Source organism: Vigna angularis, chromosome 4, assembly GCF_016808095.1.
Source record: "Vigna angularis cultivar LongXiaoDou No.4 chromosome 4, ASM1680809v1, whole genome shotgun sequence".
Taxonomy (NCBI): domain Eukaryota; kingdom Viridiplantae; phylum Streptophyta; class Magnoliopsida; order Fabales; family Fabaceae; genus Vigna; species Vigna angularis.
In genome coordinates, this window is record NC_068973.1 from 5,888,428 (window position 1) to 5,910,258 (window position 21,831).

Below are 21,831 nucleotides of genomic sequence, written 5' to 3' on the forward strand. Positions count from 1 at the left end.
ATTTAGATTAAATTCATATCAAGTTTTAATAATCAAATGTGAAATTATATCTTCAACGATTCTATGATTTAAGTAGTAAATTTTGATATTAAAATTGTTTGGTGATATTTTTATAAATATTTTGTTCAAACCATTATACTTATTTATAACAAACATCAATTAGTCATTTAATGTCGACTTGACGTTAAATAATGTCATACTACATTAGATCTAACATTATTTAATGTTTGTTGGCTCTATGATCCACGTTAAATGACTAATTGACATCTATTGTGAGTAGGTCACACATCAATTTTCTTTTTAAAATTAGCATCCCTATCTTTCTCTTTTTTATTTGCACAAAACCTCCTACCATAGTGCAATGATGATGCTAAACTTGTAGGAACAAGTTCTTCAACCCATTTCACTTCATCTTACCATTGTGGTGTTCATTAAATTTTCATTCTCCCCAATTACATTTCTTATTAAAGTCAGTGTTTTCATTCACTAGTCATTATCGTGTATTTTGAATTTTTGCCTACTTAAGTTTTGTAAACTTGAAATTGTTATAACTTTTAATATGGACCTCGAATGAAGATGCTCCAAAAATGAAAGTTGTTGGAAACGGGATGACGAACATGTTGGTCATCGTTGAAGGTGATTTTTTTTTACTATAGTGTTCTGGAATTTTAAAAAATCCATAGTTTAAGGTATGTTTTCTATTTTATTAGGATTTTCACCCATTTTTCTTTACTTTACACTTTTATTTTAGATATTCATACTACTTCTAAAATTTTGGAAATTTTTATGGTGTATTCTTGTATTGTATATTGATTTTTCATGATTTCAGTGAAGAAAAATATTGGTGAAAAATTGAAATAAAAATCCACAATTTAACATTTGTTATTCTTATAACAAATGTTAGTTATCATTTGTTATAAATGCAACATACATTAATTGACGATTGTTCAGAGACAACAAAAGTCAATTTGACATCTCTCCCTATCATGTCGGATATTTATAGATGTCAAGAGTCTAAAAATAACAGACATTAGAAACTTTTTTTGTGTTATTTGATACAAAATTAACAATAATTAGTTATTAGATATACATTTTTTTAATTGTTTTTATACTAGTAAAAAGAAATAAGCCCAAACGAAGAAGCAACGACTTTTTATATCAAACTTATATTCAAAGCATTGATAAAGGAAAATAACATTTTTTCTTAAATGACAAAAATAAAGAAAAAATCATATATTTGCTAAAGAAGTATTGCAATGCTTTATTATAGCATTCTATAATTCTTTCTATCTTCTAGTAATCATACAATGCCTAAGTGTTTTTTTTAAGGTGAATGAAATTATTATAATTCTTTACAATGTAAAGTAATCTCAATGAGCTAAATATGTTCTCACTCTAAGAATGTACTTGTTTCTTTTTTAATGAAGTCTTAATCTCAAGGGTATGTTAAGACAATATAATCAATAGTAGTTTGTGCTCTTATGTGTAACTAGGACTGGTTTGCATACTCGTGTAATAATTTATTCAACTAGTGGAACATCTTGATCAAATTATTTAATGGAAAAAAGTTGGATGTAGTTTGTGAATTTGGGTGAACTACCTAAAATTTGATTACGTTGTTTGTGGTTCTTGTCAGTGTAGTCTAATTATCTGCAAAAAAGAGTTTAAAACTGTATTCAATATTTTTTCTAAAATCAATTATTCTAAAATCAATTGTTCCAACATGATCTACGCTACTAAAAAAAACTTATTACTATTATTTATCAATTTAAATGTTTAACTTAAAAGGTGTAAGGAAATAAAACTATTTAGTTAAACTATAATCACACATTTGAGAGAAAACTTGTGATTAGACAAAATAAATTCTTCTTAATTTCAACAATTGGTAACACAGGTCGATATCTCAAGTCACAAAGAAATTAAGATTTTTGTTTATTCATTTTTTTCTTAGTAACATGGACAAAATTCGTTCATATTACCAATCCTCTATATAAGAAAATGTATAGAAAGCCACAAAATAATAACAAAGGCATAGAAACAAAAACTCTCGTTCAACATTCCTAAGCCATGTGGTTGTTCTTCTTCCATGATTGGTTCCAACATGAAACAACGTGGTGGTCTCTTATAAGCTGATTGTAGGAGGAGGGTTGGTGCAACTTCACCCCAATTCTGAATGGCCTTCATGTTGTTCATATTGTGATTGAAACTTCAAACCTAAGAAATATTACGGTGGAGAGAGAGGGAAATTGTTGAATGTTATGAATACAAAATGTTTGATTGAGGAAGAGTTAACTTGACATGAGCTTTTATACGGTGAAAATAATCTATTTTTGGTTTGAACACCAAAGAGAAGGACGTAACAATGGGTTTCCAACATTTTAGAGAGGTAGCCTAAATTTTCAATGGTTGATATATATTTTCGGGAAACTAGGCTTTAATTTAGCTTGCAATATGTAATTTCTACTAATATTTTGTTTTGGTTGTTACTTTCTAGATTATTGCTTTACCGACAAAATGTATGTACACAAATGAGCATGTCTTACTATTCTTTTACGTGTCTTTTTTTAGGAAAAAAATCATTTAAACTCTCCTAATTCTCTTATAACTTTAAGCAAGTGGTTATAACTTAAATACATGTGATGTTAATTTAGCCACGAAATAAACTATGCTAGAAGGAAAATACTCATTTTTGAAAGGTAAAATAAAATCATAAATTACTCACAAAATGTATCATATTTCTAAAAGAAAAAACTTCATAATTCAACACCATTTAACCCAAATACAATTAAAAATTGAAATAGTAAAATCACTTTCAAGTAGACAAAAAAACGTCATAATATCAACTTGAAAGTAACACAAGTATGGTTTCTGTTTCTCTGGCTTATACAAGTACACAAAGTCACTTCTGCTACTCTCTTTATCTCTGCCTATGATAAAGAGCACAAGTGTTAAGGCAGAAATGACCTAATAGTCTATCATGTCTAAAAAACCCCATTATTTTGATGATAACACATAATGTCAAGTTTTGGTTTATCTAATTAAAGTTACTTAGTGTGTAAAAGCAAGAAAAGAACATGAAAAAGATCAAAGTCTATACAAAAAGCTTGACGCAACATGAAATTACTCAAAAACTTAACCATGCTAATTGGAGCTTAAATACATAACTAGACACATTTCAAGCTTAAACAAAGCTCTATATATAATATTTTAGCATCTGTGTTAGATAGAATATGTTTGGTTTTGTTTAATTGAAATTTATAAGAATAAATATTTTAAAATATAAAAAATATAATTCACATTTTAATTAAAATTAAAATTCTTAGAAAATAAATATATTTAAATTAGTTATATGTAAATAAATTAAAAAGAAATCTTTAAATGTATAAATTTTTTATTTACAATAAAACATTAAATTGTTATAAGATTTACTTTTAAATATTGACAATTTGTTTTAGAAGAACCATTGAAATTCAACACAGAAATTGAGATCAAAGAAAATCGAAATACTTAAAAAAATTCAGTATTAACGTGTATAGATAAAAGAGATCCGACGTGGTTGAAAGAGAACTTTTATCAAGATGAGAGTACGTTTAACATGTTCAATTAGAAATACCATAAATCATAAACGAGACTTATGAATAAGTAGGATTCACATTTAATAATTTTATTGAATTTCATTCAATAATAAATGAGTTACAGTCTATCATTAACATTTTTTCTTTTAATTTATGATATAGTTCTGATGTTGATGGTGATAAAATGGGAAAAAAAGAAGTAATATTACTACAAAACAGCCTTTTCCACGAATTTCTTTTATGATAAATTATAAGGAACCAACTATAAAACTGTCGTACCATATTTATGAATGCATTTCATAGCTATTAATTACCAGGAAACAATGCTCGATCGGATTTGTACTTAATTAATGCACTAACAGTTAAATTAAAATGACTGTACAAGAATTTCCAGGGAATGTTCCAGGCAAGTGATTGTATCAAATAAAGAAAAATATCTAAAGAAAACAGACTAGCTTTCCGTTTCTGCCATTGGTAAAATGCTCTGAGAAGCTAAAAGATCCTTTTATAAGATCCTATCTAGTTTATAATAGTGCCACATAATAGTGGTAAGTAAAAGCACCCCTTGCATCTGTGTTTTAACTCTGTTCTGTAAAAATATGCTGCAAAATACAAGACCATATACGGTTTCTATTTCAATATAGTGTTTTTTTTGTGTACAATGGCATTGCTGAGGTTTGATTCATAACCTCATGCAAACACCCAAGCTCTCAACTATTCCATTCCTAACGGCTCATTTCCATAATAGTTAAACCAAAAGGAGATGCTTGCTCTGCCTCATCATTTACAGTTAAATACACAAGTTTTTAATAGCAAGAATACGTATCTTGTGTATCGCATTAAGAAAAGTACAACCACCAGTGTACCATACCATGTCCTTTATCAACTGGCAATGTTTTTCCTATTCCAAGATAAGTAGGCCATGTCCCCATAAGGTCTGTCCTAAAAAAGAAGCATAAATTGTAAGTAAACGCAAGTTCAGAAAATGTTGGGACAATCTACTTCAAAATATAGAATAGCAGAATGATCAGAACATGCTTTCTTAGATAATTACCATTTTTGGGAATTCCGTCCGAGGTATACCTACTAAATTTTATACTTTTTCTTCTAGGTAAGAAGTTTCAAATACTTTCATGACTTCACAATAAACAGTAAAAATATTTACTCAATTTCATTTAAAAGGACTCTCGGTCCTGCCTCAAAAGAATATTAGTCTTATCCGCTAATAATGTATACAAGTAGTAAATCATATGACACCACCGGTTTAAAACATGTTATTAACCTTTACACAAGTCAAACTACTATTCCTAGCATGATTATGTGAGAATAAAAGCTCAAAAGATCTTAAATAAAAAAGCAACAGAAAAAGAAAACTAAGGCTCTCATGCAGTAGATAAGCATTAGACAAACCAAAAACTAGCAGAGTTCAACATCCTCCAAGCAACTGCATAAGTGGTATCACGTGAACAAAATAATCAAAAAGCATCTAGAAATTACCTAGGATTTTTCATATGAAGCAACAGGAAGATGATGGAGATGAATATACAAAAGGCGCCAACAAATAAATTTGCAACTCCAAGGAAGTCATTTTTTCCACCCAACCAGCTTGATGTTGACAGAACAAGCTTCTTCTTTCCACCAAAACTGTAAGTGTTATAGTTATTTATCAGGTGGACTACTATAACATCATCTACATCCAAATCCTCTTCAATTCTACCATATAACTTTCTGAAGCTGGGGAGAGCAGCAGTCCTCATCCAAACAATGAGATCTTCTTGATCACCAAGCTGATATATGGGAATCAGAATGCATTAGAATCAAAACACGAGAAAATATATCAACAAAATCAGTGCATATAGATAATTAAGAGGAAATTAATAGTTACAAGAGATGCTTATTGTCTACCTTCCCAAACACCAAATTATCACCGCCACACCCACTCTCCCTCACCCCACACACAAGAAAAAGTGAAAATCAGCAGCACAGTGCATAATAATGATAATCCTGTTATCTTTAAACTATTGCTAATAAGTATCTCTTAGGTTTGCACTTTTTGGCCTCTCTTATTCTTTTTCTCAAATTTAGTCCCTCCATTATTTTAGTTATGCAACATCTATTTACTTGACATTCAGTATTTAATAAGTGCTAACATGACACTCTTGCACTGCCACATCAATATTGATGTCAAGTTAATGGATTGACCAACATCACATAATTAAAAAGGATCAAATTTGTGGGGAAAAAAATGTAGGAACCAAATTTGTAAAATGATGATAGTAAGGTGACCAAAATGTGTAATTAAGCCTATCATTTAACTCCTAGAGAATACTGTTAAATATATGAATAAAAGGAAAAGGCATTGAAATGCAGGTCACAAAAAGATATTTCGAATCCAAATAAGGAACTTGGTCACCAGCAAGACAGGATGTCAATAGTAAAAGCTCAATATGTAGTTCAAAAACTTCAAACTCACAGGAATACTTGGATCCAGCTTTCCACCCCCAATCAAAGTCCCATTTTGAAAATTAAATGGGTAAACATGTTTTCCAAATTTATGATCACGATCACTCTTCCAAGCAATATTCTTCCGATTGACCTTCAACTCTGATGGCCCACGACTGAATTTATATGTATCATTGAACAAACTCCACGCTATCAACCCACAAGGTACAACTGGAAGATTATGGGAGGACTCTAAAGGTTTACAAGAACTGGTGTCATTGTATCCAAGTCCATGTAAGAGCTGCAGGTCACTTCTACTTTTGACATACCTGAACAAATTTTGAAAATTTGAGTGAACCAGTGGAGAAACAAAATTACATAGTTGAATTTATAAGCATTTTACGGTATAGACTCTAACTTAAAAGATCTAATACTGAACCTGAAATTCTTCCTGCTAGAGTACATTAGATTAAATTTAAAGACAAATAAAAAAATGACAAAAACAGAAATAATTTAAAAATTTAACAATGGTTGGGATGACCTGTTGCTCAAATAATTAAAATACAACTAAGAAAATAGTGCAAAAAACACGTTAAATTCTATGCCCTTTGCATGTAAGCATCTTTGACTTTTACTCAAGCCAAATTAATCCTTAAACTCCATTTAATGTTACAAAGGTCCTTCCATTAAGTGAGTAATCAATATTGAAAAGGTTTGATAGTAATCCAAACCATCAAACTAAAAATATTATTTTTTATCATTTCTTAATTTAAAAGGTATATGTAACAAATAGGCAGAACAGAGCGTATTTCGAATCCTGAAAACCCAAAAGCCATAAACCCAAGTTCTGTTAAGAAACATGAACAAAAACCATAAAAAGAGACACCATCCAGTTACTGATATTATGTCCAATCAGGTGCTGAACTTCAACAGGCCTCACAAATATATGGCTGATCTTACAGTACAAGACATGCAAGTTACTCAACCATTTTGAAACTGATTAACATCAATTAATTTTGAAAGAAAAAGTATTGTGCAAAGATAGACACTTTATATCAGGGGGGATGACTGGATACTTTTTATGATCTGGATGGAAAAGATTAAAGAGATTGTCAATTGTTAATATAAAATTAGTAAATTCCCACTTACCAGCATCCTGGATTAGATTTTTTTACAGAAATTTTAAGATTTTCTAAATTTGTAAATCTATTATGCTAGAGGCTATGATTTTCCTGAATCCATACAAGAAAATTGAGCAGCCAAGAAATCACTGGATTCTTCAGACTTTCAAAGTCTATGAATCATGAAATCAACAAGCTTGGTTTATAATGTTGCTTGGATCACGAAGTTATTGTCTACAGAAAACATAGAACATGCTATGTTCTGCAGGTTATTTTATTAATTTTTCATTTAAGAATTGGGAAAAACAAAAGAAAATATGATTCTTAAATGGTTTAAGATCTAGTACGTTCGCTCAAGGGAAGGACTTACTGCCAGGACTAATTGAAACTAAGAGTTGAAGATGACTATACACAGAAGCTAAAATTATGCATTTCTTCGTAAAGGTAGAAAATGAAACCTAAAATATAAATCCAGAATTGCTTTGGAGAAATGTCAATACGTTCAAATATAAATTAATACTGCAAATAGATTTGACGAAAGCAAGAAAATATAACAGGGCATACATTCAGGTTTGCTCAATTTAATATATGCAGTTGCACAATAAACTATTTCCAACAATGAGAAACCAGCAAATGATAAAAAAAATGGCTGGTGTATTGACCAAAACACAAGCAAATAAATAAAAGGAGATCAATGTGAAAGAGAGTATAAATAGACAAGATCTGAAGTTGAATGATGATTTGGAGGCCTTGACAAATAGTACTTATTCTAAAGACTTAATCATTGTATTTGAAAAGAAGAAAACAAAGAATCCTCACCGTCGGTGGTTTTGGTAATAGTTATCAAGCTGGTAATAGATATAAATTGGTGCTTTCATTGGCTTAAGTACCTACACAGAGTATGAACGTAATCAAGAGGTGGTAAAAATTCAACTTTATTGATAATTCTTTTGGCAATATATAAGCATTTTATCTTCCAGCCCCAAATTATTCTTCAATATTAAATGAGGGTGCAAAAAGCATGCCAAAAATGTTATGAAAGTGAAGTAACAATACATGTAAGAAAATATAATATAATATTATACCATGTCCTTTTGAACAATGTCAAAACCCATCACCATGTTCTACCAGATATGATTTCCATGATTCATAATATCTACATCAGCACATATAATCTTTTCTCTTGAAGGGTGGAAGATCCTTCATAGATTGTAATAACAAGATAAATGCAGAAAACAGATAACTAGCATTTTAAGTACACAAGTTTTAACCACTCTACATGGTCATGCTATGCAACTTCTGAAAGAACAAGGGTAAGGGAATGTCACTAAAGAGTTTTGTGAATCCTATGTCAAAGATGTTAAGAGGAAGCCAGCCAATCATTCAAAAGGAAAATTAAGCAACTAAGTGTCACTGATCTATTTAACTAAATTACTGAACACTGAAGCAACAATCAGTATATAATGTAATTAATAGTAAATTGAACTATCACCTTTAAGAATCGTGAACAGTTTTTGGAGATTAAGTCATCTTTAATATATGCGACCTTGTTATTTCTATATTCTTCAGGTATACAATCCATGTCATACCTATCAACAATTTCAACAACCTACAAATAAATAGGTCAAATAAATATTTTAGAAAACAGGAAGATTTAGAAGGGAGACAAGAAAAAGATTTGGTTCTAATATCAAGAAAGTAAAAATTATTCATACACTATTTGAGGCACGAAGTGTAACAAGTCCAATAGGAATGAAAATTAAACCCATCAATAGAAATGTGGCGATGATCTGCATAGAAATTGACTAAGATTTAGTACATGTATTTCATAGAATAAGGTGTCATGAAATACTCAAGTTTTTTCAAAGACTAACTGCTGCAGGTGTAAGAACAGGTTTGCATGCTGGAAGGTTCTGCTGTGTAAACTGATAGAATGCTGCAAAACCATCAAAATAGCAATCAGTACAAGTTCCAACAATAAAAGGGGGAAGAAAGAGGGGGGTTTGAGGGGGTGCCAGCCAGGAACAAAAGAAATAAAACAGTTCACTAGCAAAAACCTGTCTAAAGAAAAATGTGATGTAATTCCGATGTATTGGAGAATTCTGACTAAGCATCATAACAATCTTTTCTCATTAAAGTCAATTTTCAAGGAGAGAACATGTATGAAATGCATTGAAACAGGATATGTCAACAAAATTTGATTGCCCTATTCTTATGTATTAGGTCACTGTAATGTGACAATGAAAATGATAAGTTAGCATGCACAAAAATAGAAAAAAAATGTACTGAAATAAATTGGTAAAAGACTATTTTTGTCGAAATAAATGAAAACAATTTTTCAGTCACCATTACAGCTATATGACTGAAACAGGGTCAGTCAAAATGTTGGAATAATGATACTTAATGTATTTAGTAAATAGAAGATTCATATAATCACATGATTATATGTATTAAGTGTTTATGGGTATTAGTATCTAGGAAGTTGCACTCAATTAATATTAGCCTAGGAACTAATTTCAACTAAGGGTCCTTTTGGACATTCTTTAATTTATATATGATAAAAAAATCAGTGGGTGTCAAACCCCTGAAAATGACATGTGGAAGAAAGGGGCAGATGTCTCAAAAAGATGAGCTTGAGTATTTTATATGGCTTTCCCAAAACACAGCTCATCCCATTTCTCAGAATTTACATCCCTCTAAAACTCAAACCTCTACCTTCTCTCCTCCTTCTCTCTAGAAATCCTCCATCTCCTTTCACTTTTTCCTCAAACAGCCACCGTCTAAGCAATTTGGGAGTCAAGATCTTCAATCTACACCGATCAAAATCAAGTTTAGAGTCAAGTAAGTTCATTCTCTTCTTAGAAATTCTACTTCCTGGCACATGCAAACCAAGTTCCTGGTTGCATGTGTTCATCAGCTCCTTCTTCTTAGTTCTGACTATTTTTCTAGTAATTTGGGTTGGTATTTCTTCACCGTTCGGTGAAATATAGGTGTTCTTGGTATAATCCTGGGAAGGAAGCAAAGTCTGGAAAAGAATAATCATTGTTTGGTCCGGTCAAGAGGTAAGGGAAGCTAGATAATTTAATTACTTGATTTTGATGTATGAAAATGTTGTTTGATAATTATGCATGTGTATGAAACTGATCTGGATAAAGATGTATGAGTATAAAATGGATGAATTGGATGTTCGGTGTTGTTGGTGTGGAATATTGATGATGTGATTATGATAATTTTGTATCTGCATGATTATGGTTCAGTGGCCGAGTGAAATTGAAAGGTAGTGTGGTATTGAAATGGGGAAATTGTTTGGGTTTGGTCTGTATAGGAAATCTGATTCCCAGTCATTGAGTTTATGATTCTACAGAATTGATTCTCAAATCTGTGATGAAACTCTCTTAGCAATGTTAGAAAAGTTTAAGCAATCTTAGTCCAGTATAAAGAAGTGTTTGATATATGTTTGGAGGATTAGAGGTTGGACGAGTATAGTGAAATTGGTAATATTTGGTGTCGATCATTATTCTGCAGTTATTCTGCAGAATTATGTAGTTCACTAAGGGTTTGGGGTTGACCGCTCGGCCATGCTCTGATTTGGCCGTTCGGCCTTCTCGTGTGTTTGGTTATTAATTGGGTTTGGTGTGTTTGAAGTCCTCCAGTTCATGACCGTTCGGCCTTAGTAGCGCTCGGTCTCGGTAGTGCTTATTCTGTACTACCGCTCAGTCTCAGTAGTGATTGGTCTTGTATTGGTACTTGGTTGGTATTGATGTCCAGTCGAAGCTCTTAGTGTTCGGCATGAGCCCTAAGTGTTCGGCCTAAGCCTATAATGATTAGTCTAAGTTAAAGAGTGTTCGGTCTTAGTCTGATACTCGGTTTCTTAAAGAGCGCTCGGTATTGTACTAGCCGTTAGGCTAGTAATAGCGCTCGGTCTTGTACTAGCTCTTAGGCTAGTAATAGCGCTCGGTCTTGTACTAGCTCTTAGGCTAGTAATAGCGCTCGGTCTTGTACTAGCTCTTAGGCTAGTGATAGCTCTCAGTCTTGAACTAGCCGTTAGGCTAGTGATAGCGCTCGGTCCTGTACCAGTGCTCAATATTGTAAATTGTACTAAGTTAACCGTGTTCGATCTAAGCCGATATTATTCGTTCCAAATCATAAGTGCTTGATATAAGTTCAAATGTTCGACTCCTACTTGAGTCTTATTCTCAAAATGACCATTCGGTCATATTCTCATATTGGGAGTGCTCTCCTGTTCGTTCTTGTTCATAGGTTATGTTGAACTTTCACGTTCGGTCTGGTTTAAAGGTGGGATTATTGTTTAACTGTGATGTGTGATATGTATTTAAGGATATGACGAATGAGGAAATATGTTGTTAATGAAGTATGGTATTTAAATTGTGATACACATGAAATCATATGGGTATGAAAGAGTATTCCAAGGAGGAATATCTCAAGATTGGTTATTGAATGGTAAAGTATGAATATGGTCAGACTAAGTTGTCGTTCATCCTGACATTCTAATGGTCACCGAGTCTCAAGTAGAGAATGGTGGCGCATGTGGTGAGAATAGCAGGAGGCCTGGTTGCGTATAGCTTGGGGTTCCAGCTATCGGACTAAACTCATGTGTAGACTTGGGTTTCCAGCTACAGTGAGGGATGAAGGGCTAACCTCGTGTGGCGGCTTGGGTTTCCAGCTATGGTAATTCTGATGGTTTTCCAGATTACCTTTCCACGAGTGCAAGAACGTCGTATCTACATAATCCATACAGTCTGGGCAATCAGAGTAAAGTGAACAGTCAATGCATGCATTGTGGTACGATTATGGGTGGAAATGTATGATTGTTTGTTACATGATGGACTGATTGATTTATATCAGATTTATGTGAGTAATTTGTTTACATAGTTAATTAAATTACATGATGTGCCTTGCAATGATCACCCTGTGGGTGTGAGCAGAAGGAGCTGAAGTTTTTCTGGAGCAGGCGATGGCAGGAGAAGATGGTTCTTGCTAGGGTAAGACCGTTCAGTCTGGTGCTGGTTTTGTATTAGTAAAAGACCATTCGATTTAATACGTTGCTTTTATGACTGATCAGTCTGATCTTATGAGTTGTGTTAGTATAGGTTTCTGTAAAGTTGTGAATTTATGGTTATTCTAGGATAGCTGTAAATTAACTTTATTCTTCTTGTAAACTGTTCTATTTTATTATGAATGTAAGGACTCTTAAGTATAGTTTAAAGCTATATTTTTGGGGATGCTACAATGGGTAATTGTGCTCAGCTGATGTTTATATATATATATATATATATATATATATATATATGGAAAGAGAAGAGTACAATACATGAAAAGTTATATCCTATAACACTCAACCCTTAGGTTAGGTACATACACCCAGAAAGTAGCTTTATGAAAGTTGTATTGAGTTTCTCTGCTGTTGCTAATTATGTATTTAATCACACACATGCAAATCCTTCATTTATATAATCATTCAAAGCATAATATAAGGGAGACCTAATAATGGAGAATATACTAATTATCACTTGTTCATATTTCCCTAACTATTGAGTCCAAATCATATCTTCTACACTCCCTTCAAGTTAGAGCATACATGTCACATGAGTCAAGCTTGTTACAAATGTAATCAACACGAGAGTATGGATTCAGTGAGTGTGTCTTCAAGTTGGTCACTAGAATTGACAAAGTCGGTGATGATTTCTCCCAAAAGCACCTTCTCTCCCACAAAAATGACAATGAAATCTTTATGTTTTTAGTTCGCTCATGGAAGACTGGGTTTGATGCAATGTAAACGACAACTTCATTGTAGTTTCTCTCCCACAAAAATGACAATGAAATCTTTATGTTTTTAGTTCACTAATGGAAGACTGGGTTTGATGTGTAAACGACAACTTCATTGTAACATAATGGTCAAGTATCATGTGTATCTCCAAATTTTAACTGATGAAGAAGTTGTTTCAGCCATGTAATTGCTGCCATAACTCGGTACTTAACTTCAACACTGGATCTAGTAACCATTTTCTACTTCTTGCTCAACTGTTAGGCTAGAAGAGAGGAGTACAATACAATAACAGTCACAATTTTAACATATAGGTTTCACCATAAGTACTTCTGGAAGAGAAAAATAAGATGAAAAAAATGAAAGGGGTTTCTCCATGAGCTAAAATTAGTTTGTGCATAAGCTTATTTGTAGAAGTTCTTTCATATAACTTCTCCAAATTTTTATTTTTAACTTGTGCATAAGTTAATTTTAGCTAATAGAGAAGCTCGTTTCATTTGTTTCTTTTTCTCTCCCAGAAATGCTTATGGAGAAGCTTGTTCAAAGAAGCTCTAAGTCTATCATGAAGATTTGTTTGCATAATATATGTACTACTTGAATAAGCCTTTTCATTCTCAAAACACTCTAGATTAGCTCACCCTCTCTCTTCCTCTCCCTCTACAACAAAAACCTATGCTTTAAGGAGAAAAGTAAATACAATATCTTATATTCTTCTTTGTAACTGCTGATAGTGATAACCAATATCTGTATTTTGATTATTGTTACTAGAGATGAAATAATTTAGAGTTTCATTCTTATATCATGCTTCAAGAAGAGGCAAAATTATAAAAATTAAAAATGAAAATAATAAATAAATAAATAAATCATTCAATACATGTAAAGAATCCAGTAACTGAACTCTCCTGACAAAACCCTGTTTAGTTTCCAGTTTATTAAACAAAATTCATTAATCATATAATTGCCAGATATAAATCATCTATTAGAAAAACCATTAATGCATTGCAAAAGCTTGCAGTGTCTAAGCTGCCAGAAATAGTTGAAAATCTGCCAAGAAAGTAACACTCACCACCACGTTGTGTTGAACGTCCTGGAATTTCCTGCACTCCTGTGCTAACTGTTGGCGAACTCCCCCCATCAAGATCCATTACTACCACAGCTTTCCGAGTTTCAGGGGTGTGTCACTCCACAAATTAGCTACCCAATTTTCACTAGCAGTTGCATTTGCCCAATACTGCATCCATTCCAATTCTCATCTCAGTTATAGTGAATACCACAGCTTGTCCTCAGTAATTTAAAAGCATAAAAGTACAACGAGTTAATCTTTAATACTGTATCCATTCCAATTTGTCATGCTGCACGGAACTAACTAATGGACAACAAAAAGGCATCAAGAGAGTAATGTCAGCATAGGACATATGAGAATGTTGCACTGGATATGCCCATGTATAAGAGAAGATAGGATTAGAAAAGAATTTTAAAAAGTTGGGGTAGCAACTGTTACGGAAAAATAAATAAAAGAAAATGGTAGAATCCCACCTTAAGTGGTTTGGGCATGAGGAGAAAATCAGTAGAAGCCAACGGTTACTGAAATGGATCAATCATTAAATAGTAGACGGACCTTTTGTTACATGAATAAGTAGATTGAGAAAAACCATTTTCATAAAAATTGGAGGATGATGGTTTCTCTAAGGACAGATTGATTCATAATAGAACATTATGACCTCTTTTAATCCATGTAACCAATCCATGCAACAAAAAAATAAGGATAGTACTTCTCAATCCCAATTAAAATAAAATAGCACGATTAGAAACCCAAATCTGCGTCATTGTATTCTCTTCTAACAAAAGCTTGCCAACAATAGGAAGTAAATTGCAATTCATTTCATTTGCAAAAATAACATCATCATCATCATCATCACCAAGCAAAAGAGAAGTTAGGTACATTGAGTGAATAATTCTCGAAACTCTCCTATTTAATGGATAGTCTTTAGGGTAGGGTTCTCTACTTAAGTTCTAACAATTGATATTTTCAATAAAAATCAGGCCAGAAAAAGGGTTAACTATTGTCTAGATTAAGGTGCAAACTAAATGTTGGTAGGTGAGTGAAGTCTTCAAGAGAAAATGAGCATCGGCTCTTAAAGGGAAGGGATGATAATGCTAGCAGACTCATTGAGTGAAATCCGTGGAAGAAAAAGCAACCAGAACAACAAAACAAAACAGAGAAACTCAAACTGCTGATACTGCATATAATAGCAACAAAATCCAAAATGACCCCAGCTCAAATCAAACGACACCGTTTTACCACTTTTTCCATGCGTCAACTTAATCCCGAAATATAGCATTCAAATTTCTAGCTGAACTAAATCATTGACCTAGTTATGATTCCCGTAATTGTTGTTACAATTATTATGATGATCAACACAAGCAGTAAAATTAATCAAAAGAAGGAGAAAAACACAAAGGCATAGAACATTGTACAATTAGACGTGCTAACAACATAGCGAAATTGAAATCTTAACGACGAAGAAATAGTAGGTATTACCTAGAACGTTGTGTAGATCTCCGAGCGGAGCGAAAGAGAAAAAAAGGGAAGAAAGAGAGAAATGAACGTAAAAGCATATATTCTTGGCTTGCGGAGAGGGAAGTGATGTGAATGCGCAACACAGAGAATGGAAGCAAACCAACGCTGCGTGAGGAATCTGTTCTTCCGCGGTTTCGCTTTGTTCACTTTTGTCAAAATCCCTCTGTTTGTGTTAGTGTCAAGGTTCCGGGAACTAATGGTTTGCTTTACCCAAATCAACTTAGCACCTACCACGTGAATTATGTTTCATCACTTTTCAAATCAATAAATTTATTACAAATTTTTAAATTAGTTCTTATAAATAATTCATAATTAAATAAACAGTAACTTATTTTATACTGTTAAACAATAAATGTAATTTTAAAATATTAATGTCAAAATCAACGAATTTACTTTCCAATTTGTAATTAGGTAGGTGTGGAACATTAATTTTACGTAAAGCTCATGTTAGATATTAACATGTATTTTGACATCTTTAGATATTTCAAAATACGCGTAATTTATACAGAGTTTACTTATTTTAAATAATTATGTAAAATGTATCTACATTATTGATAAATTTAAATTAAATTTATGGAGTATATGTAGTATTTTTAGAAATTCTTTTATTGCGTGATAAAATGTCTGGAATATAAATGTTGATATTTTTTTTTCGAGACTGTTGTGTTGGTATTATATAATAAAGGGATAATATTTAATTAAAAATTTAAAAGTTTTAAGATGTTCTCATGTCTTTTCTTTTGATCTAAAATTTAAAACTTAATGTTACTTAAATTATAAATTAATTAGTTTTTAAATCCTAAAATAGTAATAAGTGAATTGAGTGATGTAAAAGTCTCTCTTTTGTCCTCTCTTCTTTCATATGCATGTAATTATTATTGGCAAGTCCTTTACGAGGTTGTGTTTTTTACAATTTTGATAATAAGCTCAGTTAATGTAACCATACTTTCAATGTTAGACCTAATGTTCTTCCTCAATAGTTATGATAATAAGCTCAGAATAAAACATCTCTGAACCAAAGATTCGGCCATTGAAGATTACTTTTATCTTTTCATTTCCAATCCATGAATCAATTCACTTCTTTCTTCTCAATTATCTTTTAATTCATCCGTCAACTCATGCCATTTCATTGATGTCAAAATTAAAATGGTAGATTGATTAGAGGAAGACAAAAAACAGTTTGAACACGCAATAGGACGAAATTTTGTTGAGCAAATTTTTTTTAATAGAAACTTAGGTAGTTAAAACTTTAATTAAGCAAAGCAAAAAATCATTCCATATCAGAAGAGAATTATAGCTGTAGAAAGAAAACAATTATTCATGTGAAAGAGGGTTTGCCTCATTCAGTGATGCAAGAAATTGAATTTGTCGCTTACAATAGCAAATTGTAATCACATTGAACTTGATCAGCAATAGCAGAAAGCCATCAACATCCTAGTTCTTAACCTAAACAATTGGTAAACTAGGACATATTTTTCCATGTAATTTGCTAAACCACCAAGTGAAACCAATTTTGGTTTCCCCTAGTGCCACCTAACTAGCCGCAAGCAGTAACAACAGCATCAGGTAAATGGGCAAATACAATAGAGAAAGGAGCAACACTTATTGGTTCTGATGAGTTCACATATATAGGATCCAAAGGAGGAATTTCACCAGCTGAGTTTACCCTTAGAGCTTTCCCATTTAGTACCATGATTTGGCTATGTATATTCCCATCCTGTGGAGTTAGATGGTACTCTTCTCTTGCTGTTTCACTTGCAAGAGGCAGTTCCATCATGTTTGAATGACTGGACATCTTTCTCAGCCTCAAACTCTTTGCATTGTTGTCGAAGGTAACATCAGCTTCAACACTTGTGTTGCCGTCTAGGTTGATCAACAGGACTGTGATTCCCTTCTGTAAGATAGATACTATGAATAACATTTCATAGATAGTGTGTTTGTGTCTCTATGGTTTTGTTTGGCATAAATTCTCAAAACATACGTAAATAAGAAAGCAATAAGATCAAACGTATAAAACTTTTACAAAAATTAAAACCAGCTTCTGTACTTCAAATTTTATACAAGTTATCCAAATTAACTTGTTCATAAGTTGATCTTAGCTACTGCATAATTTAATCTTGACAAATTAAAGAAAATTTATTTCATCTTTTTTTCTTTTCCTGCAAAGTATTTACTCACAAGGTTATCCACTGTATATATATACCATGTGTGTATAAAAAATTCACTCACGGATTGCTTTGCACAGTGTGCATAAGCTCTTATCTTTTTTGTCCCAGAGAAGGTAGTTGACAGTACATTTCTTCCCATGAGTCTATGCCAAAGAAGAGCACTGTAAAGAAAAAAGAACATTACCATAGAAACATAGTGTGGATCTAATTGAAAAAGGATCACCTATTGCATTATTGGAATGGGGGGTCCTCCCATATCAGCCAAAAAACTTTGTCAAGTAATTAATGAAGCATGGAACATTTGGTGGATTCATTTCAGCTCATGAAGAATTATACATTAATGAAGTAAACTATGCATATGTGGGTCCACAATTATGTTCCCCATTCTTGAACATGGAAATTATTACATGAAAAATGCATATCTCCCTTGCAAGACTATGAAAATCAATTATTAGTACCTATAGTAGTCTGGATTTGGCAGGAAATTGGTAGTATTGAGTAAACCATAGTTTCCTCCTATCAAACTCTGTCTGCAATATGTTTTAGTGTCATAAGAAGCTGACATGCCAAGCTGATCCAAATACCTGTTTGTGATATCATAACATTAGCCAAAATATTTCTAAGGCTAAAATATGTTTTTCATCACTTAACATATCTCAAAATTCAGTTTTAGTTACCATAAAAATTTAGTAAGTTTTTATTCCATGAGATTTTAGTTCCTCATTAAGAACATAATAAAGGGTGCTTGTCACTAACCAGAAACTATAAACAAAAGCATCTGATACAAGATGATGACCGCTATTGTAGGCCCCTCCTGACTCACCAACCCATGCTGTTGCTGAGGTACCTGTACTTGCAAGTATATTTTTGAGGCCACTGAATGTGCTAGCCTCCTTATCAAGAAAGGAAGGGTCCAGAATTCTTTCCACGAGGTGTTCATCTACTCCTGTACATTAAGATAAAACAGCCTTCAAATATAATCAAAGTCATGGAAATTGGAAAGATATAAATTATAATGAGTATTTGCCAGTTTGGTGAGGGGTACCTGGTCCAAGGTTATAAATGTGGTGGGTTACCACATCCAAAGCTTTTCCAGATTTGCTTATAAATTCCCTGAACCAGGTTGCATCAAAGAACCCTCCAGGTGCAATGACTAGTGGCTTAGAATCAATATCTGCATATGCATTGTTAACTATGTCTCGTAAAGCAGCAAAATCAGAAGCATATTGGTCTGCTTTAATGCTTGTTCCAACTCCACTCCCACTCAATTCATTGCCTGCCAATGACAAGTGCTCAATATGGTTTGATATAGAACAAAAGAATGATTCATTCTTTAGAGAAACTGTCAAATTTATATCCTTCAACATAAAAGTATTGAAGAACATACTATCTCTGTGAGAAGTTTGATAAAGATAGTGATTTCCATAAGACTTTCCTTAAAGAAAACTTGGTATTTAGATTGTGGTACAGTGAATTCGGTACACAGCAGACAGTTATAGCGAGGATTATGTAACTATGGTGTGGAAATTACAATAAGAACAGCATATGCTTACCAAGTTCCCATCCATGAATGGTGTAGCCATTTCTAACATTGTATCTGATGAAGGACTCAGCATTGGTGGAATTCCAAGGTCCTGTTGCAGAATTACCGTGAATTGATTTTCCAGCAAGAGCATTTAATCCAAAAATGATCTTAGCCCTGAAAGAAACAGTTCAAAAATGTTTTAGAAATATGTTTTTCAAGTCCGCAAGGTGAATCTTGTTGGTTCAAAAACACATGCATATTTCACGGAGAATTCAATTTTACCCCGCTTTTTTAAAAAAGTTGTTCAGTTCATCCCATCTTTTCATTGGAAGGCACCCTTGCGTGAAACCAAACATCTCAGCAGCGTTCTTAACAAAAGGAGTACAAGGTTGGTGGTAATCTTCAGTGCCATATATTAACTTATCTTGCAAACTTCCACCTAATCTGAGTTTCAAAGGTGAAAAGGCTGCACAACAGTACCTTGATAAGCTTTCAAAACTCAAAGCATTCATCTAATAAATTAAAAAAGCAATGAAAGAATTGGATCCCTGCCAAATTCAAATATAATAGAGATGTAAATTATATCTTACCTTTCACTGCATTAAGAAAAATCTTGTTGTTGAGGTCCTGAAAGAGATGATAATTAAAAGATGTATAAGATTTGCAAGGTACTGTAAGCGGAAGCTTGTGAACTCATTAGAACAGTTAATCAGTAAATGAACACGTTTTTGAAAAAACGAAGTCTAAAATCTCAACCCAGACGTGAATTTCCATTAACCTTGAGGAAGCCAGAGTCAATAAAAATCGATTATTAAGAACAGTTAAGAAAGGTATATACTACAATCTTATCATGATGTGATGAGAATCTTACCACCTTGTTCACCACCACAAACTAGAATCAGAAATTGACATAATATGTATTTAGAAAATAGACATAATTAGTTATCTCTTTCTAGTGGAATTACTTTGCAGATCGCAGACATGCATGATAGATTCAAACATAATTTCAAAAGTAACAAAAAGAAAATCATTAAGCAGAGAATGAGAACAGAACATAAAAGGAAAGTAGCCAAAAAAAAGAATTTTTAGTTTGTGTTGGAACACTCATAATTCTAAAACCACCTTCCAGAAATTCATCAGCCATCTGAAAAAGAACAGAAAGCAAAAATACCAGATTGAGAAGAGAAGCAAGACCCCAACTGCATCTCCCATAGTCACATTTATCAGGAGGCCACCAATCCAAAGTTGCACAGACAAAATCACCATCAATAGTTCCAATCGCAGCTTTGTCATCAATGGCAACAGTCCCTTTCACAGTTGCATCTCCTCCTACTGCCACTCTGGAACCAAAAATGAAGCTTGAACATGCAAAGTGAAACCATAAGCAGAGACCCAGAAGCTGAATCCGAGAACCCATTTCCAGAATCAGCCAAAGTACAGATCTTTATCTGAGCTCATGCATAAAAGGGCAATGAGGAAGCCATGGGAGTGAAAAGTGAAGGTTTCACTGCAGAGTCACGTGCTACACTGACACTGAAAATGTAAAGAAAATTGGTAATTTAGCGGCACCACTTTTCTATGTTGCAGAGGCTTCTGTCTAGAAAGGCATTGCGCAAACACAGTTAATGTATTTGTACATTGCTAATCCAGAGATTTGGCTCTTATAGATTCAGTGGCCGGCTCAAAGTATCAGTTTAGAAAGACATGAAGAGAATTTCACAAAATCTTTGCATAAAAAAACAAAAGGCTTAATTGTTTCGTTCAGAGTTTTTTATCTGTTAGTACCCCGCTTTTTAAACAAATTTATTTTATCTGTTAGTACCACCTTAATTGTTTCTCTATTTTCTTCTGCAATGTCTCACATTTTTCTCTCTTTCATGTATCTTTTTTATATTACTTCTATTATAGTAAGTAATTCAGTTTTTTTAGATAATCGATCTAAATTGCTCAGCCTTTTAAAATATTTTAATTATATTTTTAATTATTTTTTGCAATTTTTTTTACGTAAACCTTTTGCAATCGACATCAAATATCTTCGTTATATTACTTAGCTTTAAAAAATTTAAAAACGATAATAGGATTATTAGTTCTCTTTTCACTTTAAAAGATGTTATTTAAAATTAAATTATTTTTTACATCATGCAGGTGCTAAATGCTAATCAATACAAAAAAAAATTATAAATTACGTAATTAACTGAGAATACAAAAAATATTTCATAACTAATTAAAATTTAAAACATTTAATAAAATATATTAAATACTAAATTAATATATTTAATGCATTGTTTAGTTTTTAATACATTTAACAAAAAAAAATTGTAAATTACGTAATTAATTGAAAACACAAAAAGTATTTCATAATTAATTAAAATTTAAAACATTTAACAAAAAAAAGTTATAAATTACGTAATTAACTGAGAACACAAAAAGTATTTCATAATTAATTAAAATTTAAAACATTTAATAAAATATATTAAATGCTAAATTAATATATTTAATGCATTGTTTATTTTTTAATACATTTAACAAAAAAGAAGTTATAAATTACGTAATTAACTGAGAACACAAAAAGTATTTCATAATTAATTAAAACTTAAAATATTTAACAAAAATAAGTTATAGATTACGTAATTA

General features: G+C 32.2%; 2 protein-coding genes and 1 long non-coding RNA gene across 4 annotated transcripts; 1 reads left to right on the forward strand and 2 right to left on the reverse strand.

Moving 5' to 3' along the window:
* Window positions 1-4,121: 4,121 nt before the first annotated feature.
* On the reverse strand, window positions 4,122-15,724 carry LOC108332181 (putative ALA-interacting subunit 2). 2 transcript variants are annotated; one of them, XM_017567358.2, is made up of 9 exons: window positions 15,466-15,724; window positions 13,990-14,154; window positions 9,013-9,074; window positions 8,854-8,928; window positions 8,631-8,747; window positions 7,958-8,028; window positions 6,049-6,346; window positions 5,073-5,362; window positions 4,122-4,517 (listed from the first exon to the last, which is right to left on the reverse strand). In XM_017567358.2, the coding sequence occupies exons 2-9, from the start codon at window positions 14,066-14,068 to the stop codon at window positions 4,415-4,417; spliced, it is 1,095 nt and encodes a 364-aa protein (XP_017422847.1). In that variant the 5' UTR covers window positions 14,069-14,154; window positions 15,466-15,724; the 3' UTR covers window positions 4,122-4,414. The 2 variants fall into 2 exon arrangements, with proteins under 2 accessions (XP_017422847.1, XP_017422849.1); XM_017567360.2 differs by having other exon boundaries at window positions 4,122-4,512; window positions 15,466-15,722.
* LOC128196161 (uncharacterized) lies at window positions 9,085-12,338 on the forward strand. The gene is made up of 3 exons (XR_008248333.1): window positions 9,085-9,979; window positions 10,129-10,200; window positions 12,085-12,338. It is a non-coding gene; the product is annotated as an uncharacterized LOC128196161 (long non-coding RNA).
* Window positions 15,725-16,795: 1,071 nt separating the features above from the next.
* LOC108332102 (heparanase-like protein 3) lies at window positions 16,796-20,933 on the reverse strand. The gene is made up of 9 exons (XM_017567217.2): window positions 20,369-20,933; window positions 19,788-19,824; window positions 19,480-19,663; window positions 19,226-19,371; window positions 18,718-18,948; window positions 18,429-18,618; window positions 18,131-18,256; window positions 17,734-17,833; window positions 16,796-17,398 (listed from the first exon to the last, which is right to left on the reverse strand). The coding sequence occupies exons 1-9, from the start codon at window positions 20,612-20,614 to the stop codon at window positions 17,042-17,044; spliced, it is 1,617 nt and encodes a 538-aa protein (XP_017422706.1). The 5' UTR covers window positions 20,615-20,933; the 3' UTR covers window positions 16,796-17,041.
* Between the last annotated feature and the right edge of the window lie 898 nt (window positions 20,934-21,831).